Source organism: Dysidea avara, chromosome 1 (assembly GCF_963678975.1).
Source record: "Dysidea avara chromosome 1, odDysAvar1.4, whole genome shotgun sequence".
NCBI lineage: Eukaryota > Metazoa > Porifera > Demospongiae > Dictyoceratida > Dysideidae > Dysidea > Dysidea avara.
Window position 1 is genome coordinate 58,147,611 of NC_089272.1, and position 24,474 is coordinate 58,172,084.

At 38.4% G+C, this 24,474-nt stretch overlaps 2 protein-coding genes across 2 annotated transcripts; both read right to left on the reverse strand.

Moving 5' to 3' along the window:
• Positions 1 to 372: 372 nt before the first annotated feature.
• Positions 373 to 4,519, reverse strand: LOC136251231 (uncharacterized). Its single transcript, XM_066043651.1, has 9 exons — positions 4,339 to 4,519; positions 3,792 to 4,148; positions 3,447 to 3,728; positions 3,177 to 3,247; positions 2,910 to 3,120; positions 2,063 to 2,221; positions 1,789 to 1,831; positions 823 to 865; positions 373 to 560 (listed from the first exon to the last, which is right to left on the reverse strand). The coding sequence occupies exons 1-8, from the start codon at positions 4,406 to 4,408 to the stop codon at positions 826 to 828; spliced, it is 1,233 nt and encodes a 410-aa protein (XP_065899723.1). The 5' UTR covers positions 4,409 to 4,519; the 3' UTR covers positions 373 to 560; positions 823 to 825.
• Positions 4,520 to 22,746: 18,227 nt separating this feature from the next.
• LOC136247989 (uncharacterized) lies at positions 22,747 to 24,195 on the reverse strand. Its single transcript, XM_066039809.1, has one exon. The coding sequence runs from the start codon at positions 24,193 to 24,195 to the stop codon at positions 22,747 to 22,749; it is 1,449 nt and encodes a 482-aa protein (XP_065895881.1).
• Between the last annotated feature and the right edge of the window lie 279 nt (positions 24,196 to 24,474).

Here is a 24,474-nt window from a genome sequence, read left to right on the forward strand (position 1 = left end):
TCTCGAATTATTGATGCAATTGAGCTAGGCTCTCAATGACAGCTGTATAATTTTAGGGGGGCTAAGCCCCTCCATAATTTTTTAGCAAACAGCGAATACTTCCCCCCTTGCCCCCCCTTTTCCGCCGCCCCTGGAAAAGTGTATGTATTCACAATAATTTACTCTGTATAGCTATAGATTTACATAATATGGCTGATACAAAGTCAGGTATTGTAAACTATTCGTTATATACTATGCACGTCATGCCTACTCAGTGAAACCTAATGATATGATGTGACATTATTGGGTATATGGAGTGCAGATGGACTTAGTAATGAGGTCACTCCATCCATAAGCTTAAGGCAAACCTTGACTGAGTTTGTTCTTGACATGGCTAATATACAATAATGTGGGGTGCTTCAAAGTAATATTTTATTGTCTTATAGTGTCTTATACAAATTGTACAGTTTTGTAAGTGGCTAAATACTGTTAATAGTTACTGTAATTCAGTTGCATACTATGATGTAGTCTCTGTAAATTTGTTGTCATTTACTTTGGCATATCTATAAACCAGTTGAAAGCTACAGAGAAAAGAAACAAAGCAACATACGGCTAAATACTGTATGCATTATTATGTGAATGGCTCTGCAAAAAAATCCATCTTACAGCATTTCCAAACTCCACCTTTTACAGCTCATATAATTATTTTTTTCTCTATATATAGTCTATAGAAATAATAACTGTTCAATCACATTGAACAGGCATAAAACACAGCACATTTGCCTGCATTAGCAGTTATAAGACTGCATGGTTTCCGCAGAGCCGGTTACATGGATAACTCACAATCTATTCATCGCTGCTTGTGGTACTCCGCATCTCTGTCATGCTGTAAGTTTAACAGAAAGTATAATCAGGGCCGCCCACAGGGGGGGGCAACTGGGGCATTTTGCCCTGGGCCCCAGCCTAAAAGGGGCCCCAGGAGGCCCCATGAAGGGCCCCCTGAATACCTGTTTAAAAGATCGATATACTCTAATAGAGCAGTCAGATCTAAATACTGTAATAAAGCAGTCACAGTATTCTTCAGAGGAGCAGTGTAGCAAGCTTATAGATAAGGAGATATGGTTGATGGGTAGTTATTGTCATTGCCAGCAGGTTGTGACCTTTTTTTTTTTTTTTTTTTTTTTTTTTTTTTTTTTTTTTGGTCTTCACCTTACAACTTGGGTGAAGGGCCCCACTTTAACTCTTTGCCCTGGGCCCCTTAATTTCTCTGGGCGGCCCTGAGTATAATTATTGTAAAGTAGACTGTAAATTATGATGTACATGTATATTGTACATAGGTATATATGTGACCGGATTTGTGAAAAGGTGTCTTGACTGTCTTCCACATACATTAAAATTCTATTAACTATAATTTATGACAATAACTTAGCTTTTAAGTAACATAAATGTTCTCCACCCACTAAGCTATGTTGGTGATCACCACTGATCAAATTTCAAATTAATATCTTACTCCAATCTGAAGTTATGAGTTGTCAAAGTTGGTGAATGGAATGAGTGTAGAAGAGCCCTTTTCGCAAATCCGGTTTAACTGTAGAAAACTTTGACAATTTGATCCTTTCAAAATTTTACATCTCTAATACATGCAGTATTTCATCAAAATTTTACTCGTCACAATGCTTGATCATCTGATTTGTCAAACGTTTACCTCAACAAATATTTGCACTGCATGGGTATACAAGTTTCATATTATTTTTTCCATTGTACTAAAATTGGACCATAAAGTGTAATGTAAAATACACTACAAGTTACCTTAATTCATTGTTATCAAAATCAGAATTACTTTCTACGGTTGCTATATACATAGAAAAGTGTGTTACATACAGTAGATATAACAATACAAACACAATATTGTAAGTGTCTAGCCACAGTAGGTACATATAGTTGTAATATTATTACTACTTTTATATTAAGTATTAAGTATGTGATCTGTGCTAAAAGCACAAACTATATACATAACTATAGCTAGTGGTATACTACATCCAAACTGTAAAGCATTTATGTATTATACATATACACAGCTTACTAGCATTTGTTTTCTTTTGTCTTTGGTATCTCACACATGCTATGACAACAACAATTACCAGTATTATAAGGAGTAGAGCAAGGAATGCATAGTAGTAGTTGATTTTCAAATATCCATCATCATCATCGTCATCATCTGTCATTTGCCCATCTGTGGTCACTAGATCACCAAGTCCATATTAAATTTTATGATAACATGCTTGCATGTGTGTGTGTGTGTGTGTGTGTGTGTGTGTGTGTGTGTGTGTGTGTGTGTGTGTGTGTTGTAAGGCAGCCAAGTATGCAATATGAGGTGTCAGCAACCAACCAATTAGCACCCAATATTGCATACAAGATTTCAGATATATAGAGCAAAGATTTCTGATAAGTTTTACAGACATTTCCATAAAAGCCATAGGTACATTAAAAACCACACATAATTTCCGGGAATATCTTAACAGAATCTGGAAATCTGGCATAAAGGATTCAGGAATCGACCTACACAAATTTTAGCTTGTTGTTGACCCCTTGATGTTACTTATACCATGCACACACATATACTGTACACACACGCATGCACAGACACCTGTCATGGGATCTTCTTCATCTCTGCCCCAACCTCCACCTGCCCACTGATGAGTAACCTAATTATAAACTTTTTGTTTAGGCCAGAGGAGTGAATGGTCCCCACTATAGGGTACAAGGGCAATAGCAGGAACCTGAGACTCTTCTTGGTCCATCCTTAAGCCAACTCAAGGACACACACGCACATGCACACGCACACGCACACGCACACGCACACACACGCATGCACACACACAGTGTGTGTGTGTGTGTGTGTGTGTGTGCGTGTGTGTGTTGTTTTATACCATTAATTGGAGCACTTGGGGGACCTAGACCTTTAATACTGATAGCAGACACAATAATCATGTAGTTATTCCTCGGTAATAATTCTGTCACCAAATCAGATAACCTTATTTCATTGCTAATGGTTATTGTTGTTTTGTTGGCTGGCTCATTATTTAGCACTGATACACTGTAACCAGTAACTGTATACAATGAGCATTGTACAATTGGCACCTGAATGGATACATACAATAAGGTGATTATTAACAAGTAATATCACATATGCATACCTGCCAAGATACAGTAAAATCAATGGTGTCTTGTATAGGGACTGCATTGATGTTTCTGACTTCTTGCAGTACTGTAACAGATAATTATAAATGTCATGTATTATATATGTATATATACATGGCATACATGATCATTAATTAAGTACATGTATGTTATGCATACACACAAAATTCCAGTACACATGTGGATATTTTTAACACTAAAAATGGAATAAAGCAGGGTTAGCCTAAAAATGAGAGCATGTATCACATATACACATTTTGCTTTACTGTTTTGGTCATTTGTTGTTGACATGGTGATTGCTTCAGCACTTCCCAGAACTCCTTTGTACCTTGGTACAATAGTAATATTGTATGACGTGTTGCTTTTTAATCCAGTAAAACTGTGATGATTTGCACTGGTAGTAACTGTCATGAAAGATGTACGATGCAATGTCACTGCCAGAACATATGTCATATTTCCACACTCAGGATATGAAACTGTCTGCCATGACATTGACAGAGATGTTGAACAACTTTCAGTTACTGTAAAGTTCTTAATTAATGGAGGACCTATATGGTATATATTTGTATGACACATAATGTTCACAATCCTATAGCCAACACACATCTTACCTAACACTATAAGTCTTCCTATACTGCTTTCAATACTGCTACCACCAGATACAGGAAAACCACATCTAAATAATGATAGGTTTAGAATTCTGTTCACTGGACCAACTACAAATTTGCTATTAGGAGAATTATTAGGTCCACTGTTCAGGTCAGGTACCCACACTAAACCATCAACACTGTTGTTGGTGACACGATTACCTCTGATAATGATACTGTTAAAACCACCAATATTGTTTCTCTTAACAATCCTCAGGTATGGTACTGTGGTAGGGTCAGCTCCAGTGAAACCACATGCAATATCCACGACATCATTTGAGCAAACTTGCATATCAGTAGGGCCTTTAGTAATAGAAACAGCTATGGAGAGTAAATGTAATAGATTTATACATAATATGCATTGCTTTACTCCTTGACAATAATAATTTTAGATCATAAAATTAGATACAATATTAATAAACTTAACACAGCCTCATACAGTGTAGTTAGCTATAGTACATAATAAGTAAAGATTTGTGTATGGTGTGTAGCTGCATTGGTAACATCATACCTGATAACGTTTCTGCAATCAGAAAGTTAATCAATGCATAAAGAATTATAGCACCAGATGAAATGTTCATTTCTGCTACAGAACACAAGTATATTAAATCAACTACATACTATGCTGCAAACATTAATTGGCTACTAGCAATACCAAATGATTTTAATTTAAAAGTGATATTAAGCAATGATGTAAAATAGTAACATTTTTACTTACAAGCTGAGTACTAGTAAAGTAAACACAACTGTATCATTATAATGTATAGAGCTACATATACACTACCAAAACACTGTAAATTAAGGAGAAGAACTTATGTATATAAACCTATAAAGGTTTAGCTCCATACTTGATGTTCTCTCTTCTGCAAGTCAGAAAATACTGTCCATATGACACATAAACGCAATAGTATTATCTTCTAGTATGTGAACATACACAGCTATGTACTAAACAGCACTAGCTTGTCTGTGACTTACTTATAATAGGATAGCTATTAATTAGCGGTGGCGACATCCTTGTTGATAATTGGACATGTGATGTTGAAAGTGCATGCATGGATTACCCAAAATTAATAATTATATTTGTATGTGTGTATGTACATAGTATGTCAACTGTACTTTCAGTAACTATATCAAGACACACGGTAGTGTGTCGTGCGGCCCAAGAAGCCGGCGTGCCACCCGTGAGTATATTAACAGGAAGAAAGAAAACGCAATTTTCACACCTATGTAGCTCTGTGATCCCTTATCCGATTGGAACCAAATTTGCTAGAGAGGTGCCGGCCGGTAAGGGGAGTCTACACACCAAATTTGAAGAAAATCGCTCCAGCCATTTCCGAGATACGAGCGAACAAAATTTCGTTTTAATCTCTTCGTTTTTTTCTTCTTCTACTTCTTCATTTCTCACATTCGCAAAATCCGCCATAAAACACGAATGCGTGCTCGGATCGGGCTGAAATTTGGCACACTTAAAGGGCTCATTAAGGCGGATCTGTGTACCAACTTTGGTAGGAATTCGATGAACATTCACGGAGTTATGACCGATTATTTGCGTAAAATAAGGTCGAAGGTCTGTCACGCCTACAGGGTAAACTCCTTTGAGGAATCAGTTGAAAATTGATATGTAGATGGAGCAACCATCGTAGGAGTGCCTTTTTGTGGTTTGAAAGGAATCGGAATAAAGACCACGGAGATATGACACAAAACCCGACCTGTGTCAAAATTACGCAATCGATTTTTATGAATAAAAAACTATTAGTTTTCGTATCTACCAGGCAAACCGCTTAGAGCAATGAGCTGAAAATCAGTATGTAGCTGGAATAATCATCATGGAAAGTCCTTCCAGTAGTACAGAAGAATTGGATTACAAACCACTGAGTTATGATTCGAAACCCAACTACGTGTTGCAAATGCGAGATCGAGATATTCTAATAGAACAGTCACCCTATTAGAACATTCAGTGTATAGCTACACATGCATGCACGCATACAGTTCATATTACTTACAAGTTATTAGTTCATTGTGTAATAATAATGGAATTGATTTATTTGATAGTGCTTCTCTTTGTTCTTGTAGAAAAAAAGCAAAGAAAAAGATGTGATATCTATATGCATAAATATTGGAATTCATTTATTTGATGGTGTTTCTATTTGTTCTTGTAGAAAAAAACACAGAAAAGATGTGATATCCATGCATAGCTACCAAACTGGATGCTGCCAAGCTATATACATCATGGCTGCACCAAAGGCTAAGCCTGTACAAGGGTGCTTCCACAACATACAACATACACAAAAAACTTGACACACACCTACATAAACTATACATTGTACCGATAATGTAGCATTGTTCATTATATGATTATATCACCTTTATACCAATTATCAAACTTCAACAAACATTAAGCACAATAATATTTATTATTTTCAATGTACGTAACTACACTCACTAATATAGAGAACATGCAATGCAGTTATAAGTAGGGCTCAGCTTTCAAGTGCATTATTATTTATACAACATTGGATATTCAAATAATATGATATTCAGGATGCTGTTCAACATTCTACTACTAAATCATTTATAATCATTAAGTGAATGCAGTACGTAGGACTAAACAGTATATAAATCTATGGGCTGCTCACTGGCAGCTCCACCTTACAATCAAAACTGCATAGTGAGGCTTTGCTGAAAACATAACATCATCCATAGCAGTGTTGTTTTAGTAAGGAATTTTAGTTTTAGTTATAGTCATGGCCAGTTTTGTCAATTTATTTTAGGTATAGTTTTAGTAATCTTTCCTAATTCCTTTTAGTTATTGATTTAGTTAAGGTTAGCTATATTTCTGTGTCATTTTAGTTTTAGTTAAAAGATGTGAAAATCTTTTAATTATAGTTTTAGTAAAATTACAAAAACCCAATTATAGTTTTAGCTGTACATAAGAAAATCTTTTGGTTTTAGTTATCTTAATTCTTTTTAGTTTTAGATTTAGTACTGGTAAATTATTCTGTTGCGTTTTAGCTATAGATTTAGAGTTTTAGTTTAATTAATATATTATGAAGTTGCTTTTAGTTTTGATTAACTAAAACACACATATATATATATGTCTTACTAAAAGTACTTCAGGTTTAGTCATAGTTAACTAAAACAACACTAATCCTTAGATATCCATCGGAAACCCTCAGTCTCCACCACATCTGGAGTTTGCATTCTTACAGCAAGGTATCAAGACACACGGTAGTGTGTCGTGCGGCCCAAGAAGCCGGCGCGTAACACCCGTGAGTATATTGACAGGAAGAAAGAAAACGCAATTTTCGCACCTCCGTAGCTCTGTGCTTCCTTGATGAAACAAGACGATTTTTGCTGTGGACATGCCCCCCAACTGCAGCACTCCACATTCCAAATTTGAGCGAAATCGCTTCGCGCGTTCCCGAGATATGCGACTTCAAAAATTGGCTCAGTTTCTTCGTTTTTTTTCTTCTTCTTATTTTTCTTTTTCTTGTCGCACACTTACAAAAACTGCTATAAAACTCGCACGCCATATCCGATTGCCTTGAAATTTGGCACACAGAAGGGGGATATAAAGGCGCATCTCGGTACCAACTTTGGCTGGAATACGATAAACAGGCAAAGAGTTATGAGCGATTATTCACGAAAATTAACACCAATATGTTGTCACGCCTACAGGGTAAACCGCGTATGGGAAGAAGCTGAAAATCGGTGGGTGAATAGGTTAACTATTGAACCTCAAACCTTTTGTGGTTTGAAAGAAATCGAGCTAAAAACCAGGAAGATACAACGAAAAAACCAACAGTGTGTAACAATTACGCAATCGAGATTAGCTAATAAAAAACGACTGCTTGCCACGCCTACCAGGTAAACCGCTTGGGGTAATGCTTTGAAAATCGCTGTACAGATGGAGTTATCATCTTAGAAAGGCTCTTCAATGGTGTAGAAGAATCAGACTTAAAACCACGGAGTTATAACACGAAATCCAACTTAGTGTAGCAAGTGCGAGATCGAGATACTCTAATAGAGCAGTCATCCTAATAGAGCAGTCACCCGAAGAGAATTCAAGAGATCAGCTAGAAACAAGTAACCTGTATAGAGATCAGCTACAAACAAGCCACCCTGTAGAGAGATCAGCCACAAACAATTCACCCTGTAGAGAGATCAGCTAGAAGAAGTTACCTTGTAGGGAATTCATGCAACTATAGAAAGAGATAATTCAGCTAGAAGAAATCACCTTGTAGAGTTCAGCTACAAAGAAACCACAATGTAGAGAGTTCAGATACAAAGAAACCACCATGTAGAGAATTCGTTTACAAACAAGTCACCCTATAGAAAGATCAGCTAGAAGAAGTTACCTCGTAGAGAGTTCAGTTACAAAGAAACCACCATGTAGAGAATTCATTTACAAACTAGTGACCCTGTAGAGACATCAGCTAGAAGAAGTTACCTTGTAAAGAGTTCAGCTACATAGAAACCATTCTGTAAAGAGCTCAGCTGCAAACAAATCACCTGTACAGAATTCAGCTACAAACAAATCACCCTGTAGAGAGATCAGCTAGAAGAAGTTACCTTGTTGATAGTTCAGCTACAAAGAAACCATCATGTAGAGAGTTCAGCTACAAACAAATCTCCCTGTAGAGAGATCAGCTAGAAGAAGTTACCTTGTAGAGAGTTCAGCTTCAAACAAATCACCCTGTAGAAAGATCAGCTACAAACAAATCTCCCTGTAGAGAGATTAGCTAGAAGTTATCTTGTAGAGAGTTCAGCTACAAAGAAACCATCATGTAGAGAGTTCAGCTACAAACAAATCTCCCTGTAGAGAGATCAGCTAGAAGAAGTTACCTTGTAGAGAGTTCAGCTTCAAACAAATCACCCTGTAGAAAGATCAGCTAGAAGAGGTCACCTTGTAGAGAGTTCAGTTACAAAAAAACCACCATGTAGAGAGCTCAGCTACAAACCAGTGACCTTGTAGAGACTTCAGCTAGAAGAAGTTACCTTGTAGATAGTTCAGCTACAAAGAAACCATTCTTTAAAGAGCTCAGCTGCAAACAAATCACCTGTAAAGAATTCAGCTACAAATAAATCACCCTGTAGAAAGATGAGCTAGAAAAAGTTACCTTGTAGAGAGTTCAGTTACAAAGAAACCACCATGTAGAGAATTCAGCTACAAACTAGTGACCCTGTAAAGACATCAGCTAGAAGAAGTTACCTTGAGAGAGTTCAGCTACAAAGAAACCATTATTTAAAGAGCTCAGCTGCAAACAAATCACCTATATAGAATTCAGCTACAAACAAATCACCATGTAGAGAGATCAGCTAGAAGAAGTTAACTTGTAGAGAGTTCAGCTACAAACAAATCACCCTGTAGAGAGATCAGCTAGAAGAAGTTACCTTGTAGAGAGTTCAGCTACAAAGAAACCACCATGTAGAGAGTTCAGCTGCAAAGAAATCACCCTGTAGAAAATTCTGCCACAAACAAATTGCCCTGTATAGAGAGATCAGTTAGAAGAAGTTACCTTTTAGAGAGTTCAGCTACAAAGAAACCATTCTGTAAAGAGCTCAGCTGCAAACAAATCACCTGTACAGAATTCAGCTACAAACAAATCACCCTGTAGAGAGATCAGCTAGAAGAAATTACCTTGTAGAGAGTGAAGCTACAAACAAATCACCCTATTGAAAAATCAGCTTGTAGAAGTCACCTTGTAGAAAGTTCAGTTACAAAGAAACCATTCTGTAAAGAGCTCAGCTGCAAACAAATCACCCTGTACGAGAGATCAGCTAGAAGAAGTTAACTTGTAGAGAGTTCAGCTACAAAGAAACCATCATTTAGAAAGTTCAGCTTCAAACAAATCACCTGTAGAGAGTTCAGCTACAAACAAATCTCCCTGTAGAGAGATCAGCTAGAAGAAGTTACCTTGTGGAGAGTGAAGCTACAAACAAATCACCCTATTGAAAAATCAGCTAGAAGAAGTCACCTTGTAGAAAGTTCAGTTACAAAGAAACCACCATGTAGAGAGTTCAGCTACAAACTAGCCACCTTGTAGAGACATCAGCTAGAAAAGTTACCTTGTAGAGAGTTCAGCTACAAAGAAACCATTCTGTAAAGAGCTCAGCTGCAAACAAATCACCTGTACAGAATTCAGCTACAAACAAATCACCCTGTAGAGAGATCAGCTAGAAGAAGTTAACTTGTAGAGAGTTCAGCTACAAAGAAACCATCATTTAGAAAGTTCAGCTTCAAACAAATCACCTGTAGAGAGTTCAGCTACAAACAAATCTCCCTGTAGAGAGATCAGCTAGAAGAAGTTACCTTGTAGAGAGTGAAGCTACAAACAAATCACCCTATTGAAAAATCAGCTAGAAGAAGTCACCTTGTAGAAAGTTCAGTTACAAAGAAACCACCATGTAGAGAGTTCAGCTACTAACTAGCCACCTTGTAGAGACATCAGCTAGAAAAGTTACCTTTTAGAGAGTTCAGCTACAAAGAAACCACCCCGTAGAGAGATCAGCTAGAAGAAGTTACCTTGTAGATCGTTCAGCTACAAACAAATCACCCTGTAGAGAGATCAGCTAGAAGAAGTTACCTTGTAGAGAGTTCAGCTACAAAGAAACCACCATGTAGAGAGTTCAGCTGCAAAGAAATCACCCTGTAGAAAATTCTGCCACAAACAAATTGCCCTGTATAGAGAGATCAGTTAGAAGAAGTTACCTTTTAGAGAGTTCAGCTACAAAGAAACCATTCTGTAAAGAGCTCAGCTGCAAACAAATCACCTGTACAGAATTCAGCTACAAACAAATCACCCTGTAGAGAGATCAGCTAGAAGAAATTACCTTGTAGATAGTTCAGCTACAAACAAATCACCCCGTAGAAAGATCAGTTAGAAGAAGTTACTTTGTAGAGAGTTCAGCTACAAAGAAACCATTCTGTAAAGAGCTCAGCTGCAAAAAAATCACCTGTACAGAATTCAGCTACGAACAAATCACCCTGTAGAGAGATCAGCTAGAAGAAATTACATTGTAGATAGTTCAGCTACAAACAAATCACCCTGTAGAAAGATCAGTTAGAAGAAGTTACTTTGTAGAGAGTTCAGCTACAAAGAAACCATTTTGTAAAGAGCTCAGCTGCAAACAAATCACCTGTACAGAATTCAGCTACGAACAAATCACCCTTTAGAGAGATCAGCTAGAAGAAGTTACCTTGTAGATAGTTCAGCTACAAACAAATCTCCCTGTAGAGAGATCAGCTAGAAGAAATTATCTTGTAGAGAGTTCAGCTACAAAGAAATCATCATGTGGAGAGTTCAGCTGCAAAGAAATCACCACTGCCCAAATTTCAAGGCAATAGCTCTTTCCATTCTGAAGTTATCAATTGTCAAAGTTGGCAAATTGGATGTGTATGGAAGGCCCCTTTTCGCAAATCCGGTCCCATATGTATTATATATATAATTTGTACATTTACTGATAAAATATTTAAAGTACATCTACTTCATCTTTTCTTCTTCCTGTAGTAAAGAAAAAAAACATAGGTTAAAAAAGTCCCAAAGCTGGCCATAGGCCGGCTTTGGGGTATACAAATACAAAAAGAAATGAAATCTAATCCAAAACAGCCAAGCTGTAAAAAAAGTGTGCGGCCCTCAGAAAGGCTATGGTGAAAAAAGATGTGAAATCCAAGGTGGCGGCCAAGAAATGGCTGTGATGGTAGGTTAATGGTAAAAATTTTAATAATGACAATTCAGGTAAATTTTGTGAAGCGGCACAAAAATTCACCTGAATTGTCGTTATTGAAATTTTTACCATTAACCTACCATCACAGCCATTTCTTGGCCGCCACCTTGGATTTCACATCTTTTTTCACCATAGCCTTTCTGAGGGCCGCACACTTTTTTTACAGCTTGGCTGTTTTGGATTAGATGGTATATACACTAGCAATCTGATAATGTACACGTTCATGTTGCCGTGAAGATATACTGAAAATATTTAGCTGTTACAAATGATCCATTTTAGAATCCACAGTATAAGCAGTACAGTGTGATGTAATGTGATAACTTTACTCATCATACACACATATTTGCATGTACAGCTACAGTATTACAATTTGTACAGTATACACTTCCTACCACAGTGCACAAAATAATAGATATAAACTATTTCTTTAATGGTCACCTATACCATGGAAACACGTTCAGTGCCAATACAAACTTCACAACTTCTCTGCATGTGAACATCTCCTTTACGTTTTTGCAAGCCATTAGACCACAATTAGAGTAACACAGAACACAAAATAAAGGTAATAATGTTTACACCATCATCACTGATACACAAACAACATTATTAGTAAAGGCATCGCCTAAAACACCACGTGGAGTAGATGAAACACTTTATTGAAACAGAACTCATGTATACATATCTTGCAAAACAGTATAAATAACTCTTCAACACAGTATTGCAAAGGTTTTCAACTCAATAATATTATTATAGTTTAAGCGATTAATAGTTATAGATAATACTTTTGCATCTAGATATGTGACCGTGCCTGCGAAAACAGGGCATGTGGGGCATAACCTTTAATATCCATTTGGTTCCACATGAGGTACTTTGAGATAATAAGTCACTCTCTAGAGTTCCTTGGATACATATAGACGTCTACATGAAATTGACAAGGAGAAAACATCCTGACCGCCTGGCAGACTCCTGTAAGCATTCAAGTGTTAATCGGATGGCTGTAGGTTCGAGGTCCAGTCATGGATTTTTCTCCTTTCTCCACCTTTTCAAACACACTTTCTGTAACAACTTTAAACAGGCTGTAGGACCAGGTGTCCTACAGACCTTCAGCACTTGTGTTGTAAAGCCTTAATAAATAAATAAATAAAAAACCTACACCCTGTCTCACTACAAGTCGTATCTCAGTAGTGGAACAGAATATTTGTATTCTGTAACATCATAAAGCCAATTAATTGCTTACTAATGGCTAAAATTTCATTGCCATAGCATAATGGTGTAAAAGTTATGAGTCAAGGAAGTGTGAAAAAGTGGGCAAAAATCATGTACCCACATGCCCTGTTTTCGCAGGCCCATGGCCAGTCACAATTATGTGGTAAAACTGTATAGATCATCATGTATACACGTAGTAGCCTTAAAACAGTGCAATAATCATTGAGACAACTAGCTTTATTATTAATTTTTGCTCAACATGAAGCAAGCAATCATAAATTGTATATTCCTATAGCTAAATGGCTAGAATCTACTTCAAATTCATTCTTGAAGGTCAGTGGCCTGCCTAAGAATAAGAAAGCTCTTCATTTTATGCATGTAGCACATATGGACGAAGCATCAACAAAACCACAAGGACCCACCTGTATTAACTCTCTTTATCCCATGTGGCATTGAAGGTAGCTACAGTACACTCAGAAGTTTAGAACTGTAAGCACTGTTACCTGCTCTATCACGCAGGTTACGGCACTGTTACCTGCTCTATCACGCAGGTTACATGTATGTAGTACATACTAGGAACGAACTGACCTGCATGGCTTTTCATTGTAATTAGCATGCATGTGAACACTTTGTAGTGCCAAGATTTATCTTCCATACAGTAGAAGCAGATTAGTCATAATTCATTGACTCTAATAAAGCATGCACACAAGACAAACCCACAGGTAGACATATGCATGTTTAGATTGGCCTGCCTTTATCTATCATTGTGCTATGTAGTAGGCAATGTACATGTATAACCAAGTTGCTATAATCTACAATGTAAACTGCAAGTTTCTAAATAAATAAGTACATATGTAAACAAAATAATTGCCAGCATGATTTGAACTATACCTAATGCTTTGAATTGCAATTAAGCTCTATCAAGTTTGTGTAGTGGTTTGTAATGGAATGCAGCTAAAATCTATGGCCTTTAACCTTCAGTGTTGGTCACTGTTAAGTGTGGTAGAAAATAGCAGTCACAAAATAACAAACTTCAGATGGTAAATACTCCATTTGGTACAGCAGCCACTGGTAACAGCAATTACTGTGACTTTAATTAAAAGGTTCTGTACTAGCATCAATGGTACCTGCAGACAATTCCAGGTTTTAATAAAACATAGCCGATTGGTACAGTGATTCCTGCAAAATAGCCTCCAATATGACAGTGACAGAAATGCACACTACAATATTATTTTTGCGCATTCATGCAAATTAGGAATACCATAGATATGACAAAACGCACATGTATACATAGTTTTATCCTTGGAAGGCTGCTATTACCATAAGTAAGTTTTAAACTACAAACCTGTGGGAGCGTATTGTACATACGTAGCTACATAAAGTGCTTGTGAAAAGCTAAAAACAAAATATTCAAGAACTGTACACATCATTGTACGTTTTTGTACAGAAATTCTTAGATTAACTGAAAAACTTCTAAATCAAAATGTACAACAAATTCAAAACTAAAATGTCATACCAGCTACATTCACAGTTCATAGTAACCACCACACTATTATATCCCATGGCATGTGAAATATATCCAATATAATAAAGCAGGCTATTACATTACCTAAAGGAAAACCGAATACAAACACTACCATTTGCAACCTATCATTCTTTTTTCCACTTACAACCACACAACCAAAAGCAGTGAGGAGGGTTAAAGTACCCCACAATAAGCCTCCTAAGCAATTTCTCATAACACCAATACCTACTAGAATTGGAAAACTGAACATAACAAAAGCAAAAGTTCTTTTTGCAGCATTACAGCTTTCTAAATACTTTAGTATAACAACCAGCAACAACCCTACACCTGCACTAAACAAAGATGAGAGAACACGTCCTTTGACATGAAAACTGTAACTTTCTTCAAATTTCACAGGTACATAGTAGATCCTGAAGTATAAATTGTTATTCATAAGATAGCTGTTATTATCATGAAAAATGGCATTCTGTGGTATGAAATGGACTTCTCTCCATCCAACAGATGGTTTATCACTATCTAGCACTCTTTTAGTGTATCGTTCAGGAGTTGTACTGTTAAATGTCACATTGCGAGTATAATGGTTGTCATCATTTAATTGGTTGAGTAGTTCTATTGTAAATGTTCCTCGTAGTGGCCAGTGACCTGATCATTGTAGGTCATCATCATATGGACCCTTCATTAGATGTAGGAGAATGGATACATGAGTATTTTCACCATTGTTGATACCATTTGCGTAGACACTTAGACACATCTTATATCCACCTGTGAATGCAAAAAAGGGATCACTAAACCAGTGTTCTTTATTCTTCTTTCTCTCAGTAAAATTTGACAATGTCACAATTACTGGTAGAGTTTGGTTATCATGTGATAGCAATAGGTTAGATTGGTTGAGTGTAATCCATGAGATGAATACCACTTGGCTGGCATTTTGTTTCGGCAGCAAATCTGGTGAAGGCTCGGTCATTTCTTGTTCTTTCATGTTCATGTGGATCAGCACACCTGCTAAAATACAGCCTACTCCAGTAAATAGCATGAAAAGTGGTATTACAACTATTCTGTTTCGCCATGAAACCTTGTCTGTGCCTTCTTTTCTTATAGCTTCAGTTTCAGTAGGTTTAACTATTACCCAATCATTTGTGTCATCTTGAGGGATCCCAATACTTTTAGCAGTGTTTCCTTCCCCTATGAGGTACACACAATAGCATTAATCATGGCATATTATAGTGTTATGCAGCACAACAGGCCAGGGTGTACTGGCGTGGCTTCACATGTACGCAAAAAGTTATGTAATCTTTAGCATAATATAAATGTGACCCAGTTAACATGCAAGGTTCCCCCCACCCCACGTGTGAGGAGGTAAGCATGTGTCTGGCCTGCCTGCTTGTTCGCCACCCAACCTCCCCCGAGCACACCACACAAGCAAGCCAGATTCTTGCCATCCCTCACCACAAGGGGCAGGTTGATGAACATGCATCAAATTAACATGGTGTTACAAATGCAGAGAATACAACTATTTACGTACCTGCTCAGTACAAAGTTCATACAAACAAGCTAATATCTGTTAGTTTGCTTTGCCAACTTTGAGTGACGAAGAGCAACTAAGAAATCATTGGGTGGCTTATATGTACATTTGAAATTTGAAGCGCGAACTAACCTAGCGAGCCATACAGTCAACTGCATGCTATATGTGCATATAATTGTACATGCAGGGACAGCAGCAGCAGGGGTGGCGGCGGCAGTGGCAGCAACAGGGGTGGCGGCGGCAGTGGCAGAAGCAGCAGTAGCCCATGTGTATCGCCACATGGAAAGGGTTAAGCAGTCATGCAGGGCAACAGCAGCAGCCACGTGTATCGCCACATGGGTAGGGTTAAGTAGTCATGTGGTGTGATAGCATCAGCCCATATGTATTGTCCTATGGAGTGGGTTAAGCAAGCAATTCTTGCTATGGTAAGACGGACCATAGTATTGCGTAATTAAAACAACATATTTGTTTTTGATAAGCAATGCACTGCACCCAATTTTCCCCCAAATTTTGTTGCCCCCATCATAATAGTGAGGCTCCATCATACAAATGTTACTATGCAGAATAGTATACTGTACTGTTGGGGGTGGTCCACAATTTTCTGCTTTTTTGCGAGCGTACAAAGAGTACTCTTTTTTCTGCACCCCCCCCACCCAAAGTGTACTGTATAAATGTTGACACATGGATGTATTGTATAGCAGAACAAACACATGGATACCTCAACACCTCAACAAGTTCGTGCGTAGAGAACGCTATCAATCGTCCACACCTGCTCAAGCTGTGGCCGATATAGCAGCAACAGATGCAAAAATATTCACTGTACTAGATGCACTGAAAGGATACCACCAGTGTCCACTAGATGAGTCCAGTCAACTCTTAACCACGTTCATAACCCCTCAAGGTCGCTTCAAATATCTCAGGGCCCCGTATGGCCTATCATCGATTTTTGAACATTATGACCGCAGAATGGCAGAAGCTTTTGCTGGTTTACAAGGCTTTCGTCGCATAGTTGATGACATTGTTATTTATGCGAAGAGACATCGATGCCATAGAAAATGTCCAAAGACGAGCAGCACGGTTTGCATTTAACAACTATTCTAGATATTCCAGCGTCACTGAAATGTTATCTAACCTTAATTGGCCTACCTTAGCCAGATGCAGGAATGAACAGAAGGCTACAATGTTATTTAAAATTATATCTCACCAAATCGATATTAATGCTGATGATTTCCTTTTTCTAATCCTAACCTACATCACACCAGAGGCCATAATAAGAGATTTTTAACCCCAATGACTAAAATTGACTGTTATAAATTTTCTTTTTTCCCCTCTGCAATCAATATTTGGAATTCCTTACCCCAACACGTGATTGATTTAACAGAGATTGACCAATTCAAGCACAGCCTAGCTGGACTAGTAACTGTTTAATAATTTATCAATGTGTATAATATGGTCTTGTGTATAGTAAATATTGTATAATTATATAAGTTTGTTTTTCTTTTGTAATTGACAGTAGCAATTGTACCCTTTTTTGTGCACCATACTCTTTTGAGGTCTGCACAACAATCAATAATAATAATAATAATAATTATGACAATAATACTTCAGACCATGCTGCTCACGTGCGACAGTTTTTACAGCGGTGCGTAGAGAATATTGCCCTTAACCTGGATAAATGTCAGTTCTTTCAATCAGCAGTCACTTTTGCTGGCTTTCGGTTATCTTCTGATGGATATCAAGTGGACACAACGATTACTACGGCTATTTTGCAATATCCAAAGCCAAACACCAGAACTGACCTTCGCTCCTTTTTTGGCTTAGTAAACCAATTGTCCTCAAGCACTGATGCCATAGCCGCACTCCTGACACCACTAAGACCACTTTTGAGTACTAAAAACGATTTTCTCTGGTCTAGCGATCATGATGAAGCCTTCGCAAAAGCCAAGGCGTCACTCACCAAGCCACCGGTCTTGTCATTCTTCAATCTCAATCATCCCACCCGTCTCAGCACTGATGCCAGTAGACAGGGTCTTGGATTCATCCTCCAACAACAATCCAATAACAAGTGGACCCTCATCCAGGCTGGGTCCCGGTTCCTCACCGACACAGAATCTAGATATGCTGTTATTGAACTGGAGATGCTAGCTGTCGCATGGGCCATCCAAAAGTGCAAACTATTTCTTTCCGGCCTCCAGCATTTTTGCCTCTTGACTGATCACAACCCTCTAGTCCCTATTCTCAACAGCCGCCGCTTAGATGAAATTGAGAACCCACGCCTTCAACGATTGAAGTCTCGCCTGATGTCTTATAACTTTACGGCAAAGTGGATTAAGGGAAGCGTTAATGATGGCCCTGATGCTCTATCCCACAATCCTGTATCTAATCCTCACAATAGTGATGCCCTTGCAGAGCATGACTCGCCTAATGAACCAGCCTTACATGATCTATTACAGAGTTGAGAGCTATCACCACTGACACCCACGAAAGCTTGAAATTGCAAGACGTCCGCTACCATGCTTCTCAGGATCCAGAATACCAACAGCTGTACAATATAATACTCAACGGCTTCCCAGATCACCGCGGCCAGCTTCCACAGTCATGTAGACCCTACTGGAATGCACGTGAGCACCTTTCCATTGATGACAATTTGATAGTTTACGGATGCCGTCTACTGATACCACCTTCTATGCGTCACACCACGGTGGGGACTATTCTACGGAACGGAACGGAACGGAATGATGGACTAAACCACGGAACGGAACGCTTTCTCAAACTAAAGCTTGCAACTTACCATTGCTGAAACTTCCCTTATAAGTTAGCAGTGGCATCTCCAGTGGGTGGTTAAACATAAGATAAAAAGAATTAACGGATCGATTGTGGGTTTTTGTTGGTTGTCATTAGTAACGAAGTATTATTGTGGGATGAGCTGTATCAGTGATGTTCATACATACGGAAGGGAACTTTATGTGAGCTGTTTTTCTTATTTAGACTTTACAAAACAGTCTGGGCCGGTCTTTCAAGTCATAAGTCAGTGTATAAATAAAGCAAGCAGGAAGATACTGGTAACAGGAAAGAGCCAGCTGAATTAAAACTTGAAGAATTTTGTGCAGTGTGTGAGGAGCAAATATTTTGGCAGACCGCAAGGAGGGTATATTCTGCAAACATCACTGAAGTGTATGCATGGAGTTATTTATATATTAACAGCTGGTGCAGTGGACTAATGCCGTATTCAATAGTGAGCTGATTTTATCTGTTGCACAATTCAAGGATGTGTCTGACTGCTAGCCTTGAATCAGGCTAAATGTCAAAACTCCAAGATCAGCCAAATCTCTATTATAAGCCACGTGTGAAACCATGCCCGTAGCCACCAGGCAAACATGATTTGGACCAGGATGTGTGTGTAATTTCAATGTATCTAGTCAGACCTGAAATGGAACATTCACATTAATTACATACCACCTAAGAATCCTAGGATTTCTTAAGTGTAACGTTTCACATGCTTCACTTCAAACAAAACAGGTTAAATTTGTTCGTCTATTTTCAAGTGATTCCCAGTCCAGCTGGTCCATGAAATTACAATGGGATCACATGTATTTGTTACAGTGCGGGCTGTCCTCTACTCTAGAGTTGAGATTTCAAGGTAGACTCACTGCCAATTTACTGACACTAGTACTGTTGTAGCATGTTTAAGTGGAGGACAAATGAAATAGTAATGCTAGATTATTTATGTATACAAATTTTTCATAATGAAATTGATATCCCATTTTGATTTGTACTTCCACTTTGCAACATATTCAAGAGCAAGAAGCTACCACACTTAATCTCCAACCACTGTCATTAATTAACCAAGATCTCACTAGTCTGTAATTCACCTTACTGTAGTGATTTTACTGATTCATCTGTATGCTTTCTTCATTTCCTTTGAAGTTGTACCAAGAGTTCATAATAAGGTGGGGAGTGTCTAACTTGAATGCATTCACCAAACACCCTGCTTAAAGTAACACCTCGGCCTTATTTCAGAACAAAGGCTTTACCTTCTTCAGCAACTCTAATCAACAGTTTTCTATCCCCCAGTAAAGGTGTTGATTTGATGAAAGGTGGACTTTAAACAGGGTGTTTGTACAGGCCATACTGAGAGTTAGACACTCTCCCCCATACAAATCAGTATTACGAACTCTTGGTTGTACAGTATAGGTAAACAAAGATAAGTTTCTCTCCCATCTTATTCTAGGATTTCTATTGACAAGGAAAATTCAATTATTTGTATACAGGCTCAAAATTGAGAAAATATAAAGAAAGTGAATTAATATTATACAGTCAGTTTGCTTTTGGATATTTAATGTCTCCAACCACAACAAAAATTCGATGAATCCGTGCATCTCATCACTGGTCGTCTGAACATTCTGAAAGTGATACCTCACTCAATCAACCATATATTCTGTTTATTAGACTGAATAGTCATGATTACCTACACAATCACTTAATTAATGTTTTATAATTATCCTATTCCATTTTCCTGGAGGTTCCACTGATAAAATGCAATTTCAGCAATGATAGCAGCTAGCCAAGCTGCAAGTTGATTCAGAAAGCACTCCATTCTGTAAAATAGACCCCATCCAGAATTCAACCCAGTACTCAGGCTGAGATATCTGACAATAGTCCACTACTCTGTTAATGAATCATTGATGTTCACACAATATAGCCTCCTTGAGGTATCTGAATGTTTGCTCCTCACACACTGCACAAAATTCATTTAGATTCTACTTAGACTGAGTTGATTCAGCTTGTCACCATACTTGTTTCCTTTGTAGTGTAGCTATACGCATACTGATTTATGCCGATTAGAAAGGCTGGGCCTCAGACTGTACATTCTAAAGTCAAGTAAGTAAAAATAACTCACATACTAGTAAAAAAAATAAGTTCCCTACTTGATATATCCGAAGATGAAATCACTGAGTCAGCTATTCCCACAATTAGTACTTCGTTACTAATGACAACCAACAAGAACCCACAATCAATCCTTAAATTCGTTTTATCTTTCTTGGGGTACGTTTGATTACCTGCTGGAAGTGCCACTGATAACTTGTACAGCAATGGTAAGCTGCAAGCTTCAATCTGAGAAAGCATTCCGTTCCGCAGTTTAGTCCATCATTCCGTTCCGTTCCGTTCCGTTCCGTTCCGTAGAATAGTCCCCACCTCACACCACACTGTCACATCTTCATGAATCGCACCAGGGCACTGTACGCACTAAACAACGGGCGCGCCTTACGGTTTATTGGCCAGGAATGGACAATGACATCGACAACATGCTCACTTCATGTAAAAAGTGTCAAGATCTCCTTCCCTCCAATCATCAAGAACCTCTTGTGTGCAAAGACAAGCCAAGTAGACCATTCCAAGAGATCTGTGCAGACTTTTGTTGCTATGGTGGTCAGGACTACCTCATCGTTGCTGATTGCTTTACAGATTGGCCTGACATAATCCCAATGGGCCACAACACTACCAGCTCCCACCTTGTTAGAGTACTGAGACAATGCTTTTGTCGCACTGCCGTGCCAGATATACTGTGGTCAGATGGCGGGCCACAATTCACTTCAAAATGCTTTCACGACTTCTCCAGACAGTGGGGGTTTATCCATAAAGTGTCGTCACCATATTACCCACAAAGCAATGGCAAAGTCGAAGCCATGGTAAAATCTATGAAAAAACTCATTGCCACTTCCTGGAACAAACGTTCTCTCAATGAAGATGCGCTTTGCCGTGCACTCTTACAGTACCGAAACACCCCATCTCGCAAGGATGGATTATCACCTGCTCAAAAACTATTTGGTACACCAGTGCAAGACTCACTCCCAGCTCACCACCGCTCTTTTCTACCATGTTGGCAAAAAGCAGTCACGGAAGCTGAAACACAGGCTACAAAGTCATTGGAGCAAACACAAGCATATTACAATCTCCATGCCCACACACTACCAGACATTGGAATAGGCTCACGCGTTGCACTGCAACATCCACAAACGAAAATGTGGGACATTTACGGAACTGTTGTTGACATTGGTCCTCACCGCCGCTATTTTATCAAGACTCAAAATGGCAGAATCCTGACAAGAAACCGCCGGTTCCTACAACGCAGAACTGCAACATCCTTGCTCCCATCAACAACACCAGCACCCCCTGAACAACCACAGCAAACGTTTCCACAACAAAGTACCTCAGCAGAAGTCTGTTCAAGTCCACGACATTCAACTCGCACCCACCAGGCAACCAAAAGGCTTATAGAAGATCCAAACTGGCCTTAATTATCGTCAGCATTGTGCCCCTCACAAATGCTTGGGGGGAGGTGTAGGAACTATGTAATTAGAACATGAACAATGATAATCATAGATGCACACACAGTTGTACACACGTCCATATTGTATGTACTGTCACGTGATTTAATGATATGCCTCGTGTCAATCCTACAACTAGTAACTGGAATGGTGGAAGATTTATGGCCATTAAGTACAACTTGTTGCACTCTGTTAGATAAAAAGCTTTCAATCCATTTTAGCACATTTCCATGAATACCAAACGATGTTAACTTTTGCAATAAACGTCGGTGTGGAACAGTATCAAAGGCTTTTTGGAAATCTAAGTAGATTACGTCAATAGAATAGCCCTCATCAAGATGATGAGTTAAATAATCCAGCATCAGAAGCAATTGAGTGGAACACGATCTTCCTGGTATGAAGCCAAATTGATAGGGAGACAGTAAGTTGTTTGTGGATAGGTGGTTCAGTATATGATCTTTGACAATGGATTCCATTAACTTGCTGAAAATAGAAGTAAGGCTGACTGGTCTATAATTGCAGGCCAGATTCCGTGCACCTTTTTTGTGAATAGGTGTTACATTGGCACACTTCCAATCTGAAGGTAAAGTGCCACTATTTAGCGATTTATTAAAACAGGATAGATAATGGTACAGAAATAAATTCACTTACAGATTTGATAATAGTTATAGGCCATCCGTCTGGTCCAGAGGATTTATTACTTTGTAGAGCTATTAGCTTGCTGAAAACAGTTGCAGGAGTGATTTCAATGGAGTCATCAAGGAGAGGGGAACTAGTTGAATCAACTGTTGGAATACTTGCAGTGTCCTCACAGGTAAATACACTAGAAAAGTATTCGTCAAAGTGAGTAGCCATTTCAGAATCGGAATGTATTGCAGAACCATCCGAGGAGACCAACTCGGTAACACCTGGGCGTACTTTTGTCCTTGAGTTAACATATTGCCAGAATGCTTTAGGCCTAGATCTGACACCTTGAGCCAGATTCTTTTCGTAGTCTTTTCTAAGGTTACGAGTCAAGCTTCTAAGCTGATTATTTACTGACTTAAAGTTTGCAAGGTCTATGAGAGAACGAGTCGAGAGGTACTTTTTCCAAAGATGATTCTTTTTCCTTTTCAAACTAAACACTTCAGAGTTACTGTATAGGCTTTTCTTCTCCTTGGGCTTGTAAGTAGGAACGCAATTGTCAAGAGCATCCTGAAAGATCGACCTAAATTGCAACCAAGCATCGCTCATATCAAGGGGGTCCAATAAGGATACCCAGTCAACATCACCAAGAATTTGCTTCATTAGATCAATATTTACCGCTCTTGTATTATATTTCAAGTTGTCAGTCTTCTTCGGCTCCAAATAGCACAAAAGATCAAACTGTATACAAATGTGGTCGCTATTACCCAAGGGTGGAAGATGCAACAAGTTTGTAACCATATTCTCTTCGTTTGTGAATACTAGATCAAGTAGGCTTGGAGAATCACCCTGTCTAATTCTTGTGGGCTTGTTGACATGCTGAAACAAGAATAAATCATCTACTGAGTCGAGAAAAGGTACTATATGAGAATTAGTAGTTGAACCTGAAAGGTCTGACCAAGTAACTTCTTTAAAGTTGAAGTCGCCACATACTAATAAGTGAGAATAGTTATTGAGTTTGGTAAATAAATTACAAAGAGATGAAACACTAGTACTGAGATCACCCGTAGGACTACGATACAGACAGCCAACTAACAGTGAATCAGATCCACAAAGTTGAATTCTAACCCATACTTGATCTTCAAGATCAGGTGAGTGAAAAAATACTTGATGAGCCTGCAGCTTTTCAGAGACAAATATTCCAACTCCGCGTATGTGAGAGGTGACAGGGGTATATGTGTCTGGATCAAAGTTAACGTAAAGAGAATATCCAGGAAGTGCCAGTAGAGCTGAGCTAACAGTAGAATTTGGTGATTTAGGAAGCAATTTGGTAATAATAATTATGTCAGGGGGGTGGCTACCTGTAATTTGAGCTGAAAGAAGATCACGCTTATTTAAAAACTGATCAGCGTTTGTATACAAAGTTCTTAACATTGTATTACTTATCATTACTGAAGAACCAGCAAGACTTCTATCAGGAACAATTAGTAGCCTGCTGAGTGTTGGTGGTTTCAGCAATTATATTTACACGGGGTTGTCTCTGTGAAATATTGCCATTACGAATTATCAAATTAGTTTCTCCATTGGCCTTCCTTTGTTTTAACTCGTCAACAACCCTTTTGTGCTTAGCACGTTCAAGTCTTGTTCTATAAGGGACAAGGTATACTTTGTTGTACTGTTCGTGTCGCTTCAGAAAGTGAGAATGAGAGAGCA

Coding starts and splice junctions, on each gene's coding strand:
- LOC136251231 (XM_066043651.1), bottom strand. CDS start 4,408: ATGAACATTTCATCTGGTGCTATAATTCTTTATGCATTGATTAACTTT. Junction 4,149..4,338: donor GATTGCAGAAACGTTATCAG/GTATGATGTTAC, acceptor TACTCTCCATAG/CTGTTTCTATTACTAAAGGC. Junction 3,248..3,446: donor AACAACAAATGACCAAAACA/GTAAAGCAAAAT, acceptor TATCTGTTACAG/TACTGCAAGAAGTCAGAAAC.
- LOC136247989 (XM_066039809.1), bottom strand. CDS start 24,195: ATGTTAAGAACTTTGTATACAAACGCTGATCAGTTTTTAAATAAGCGT.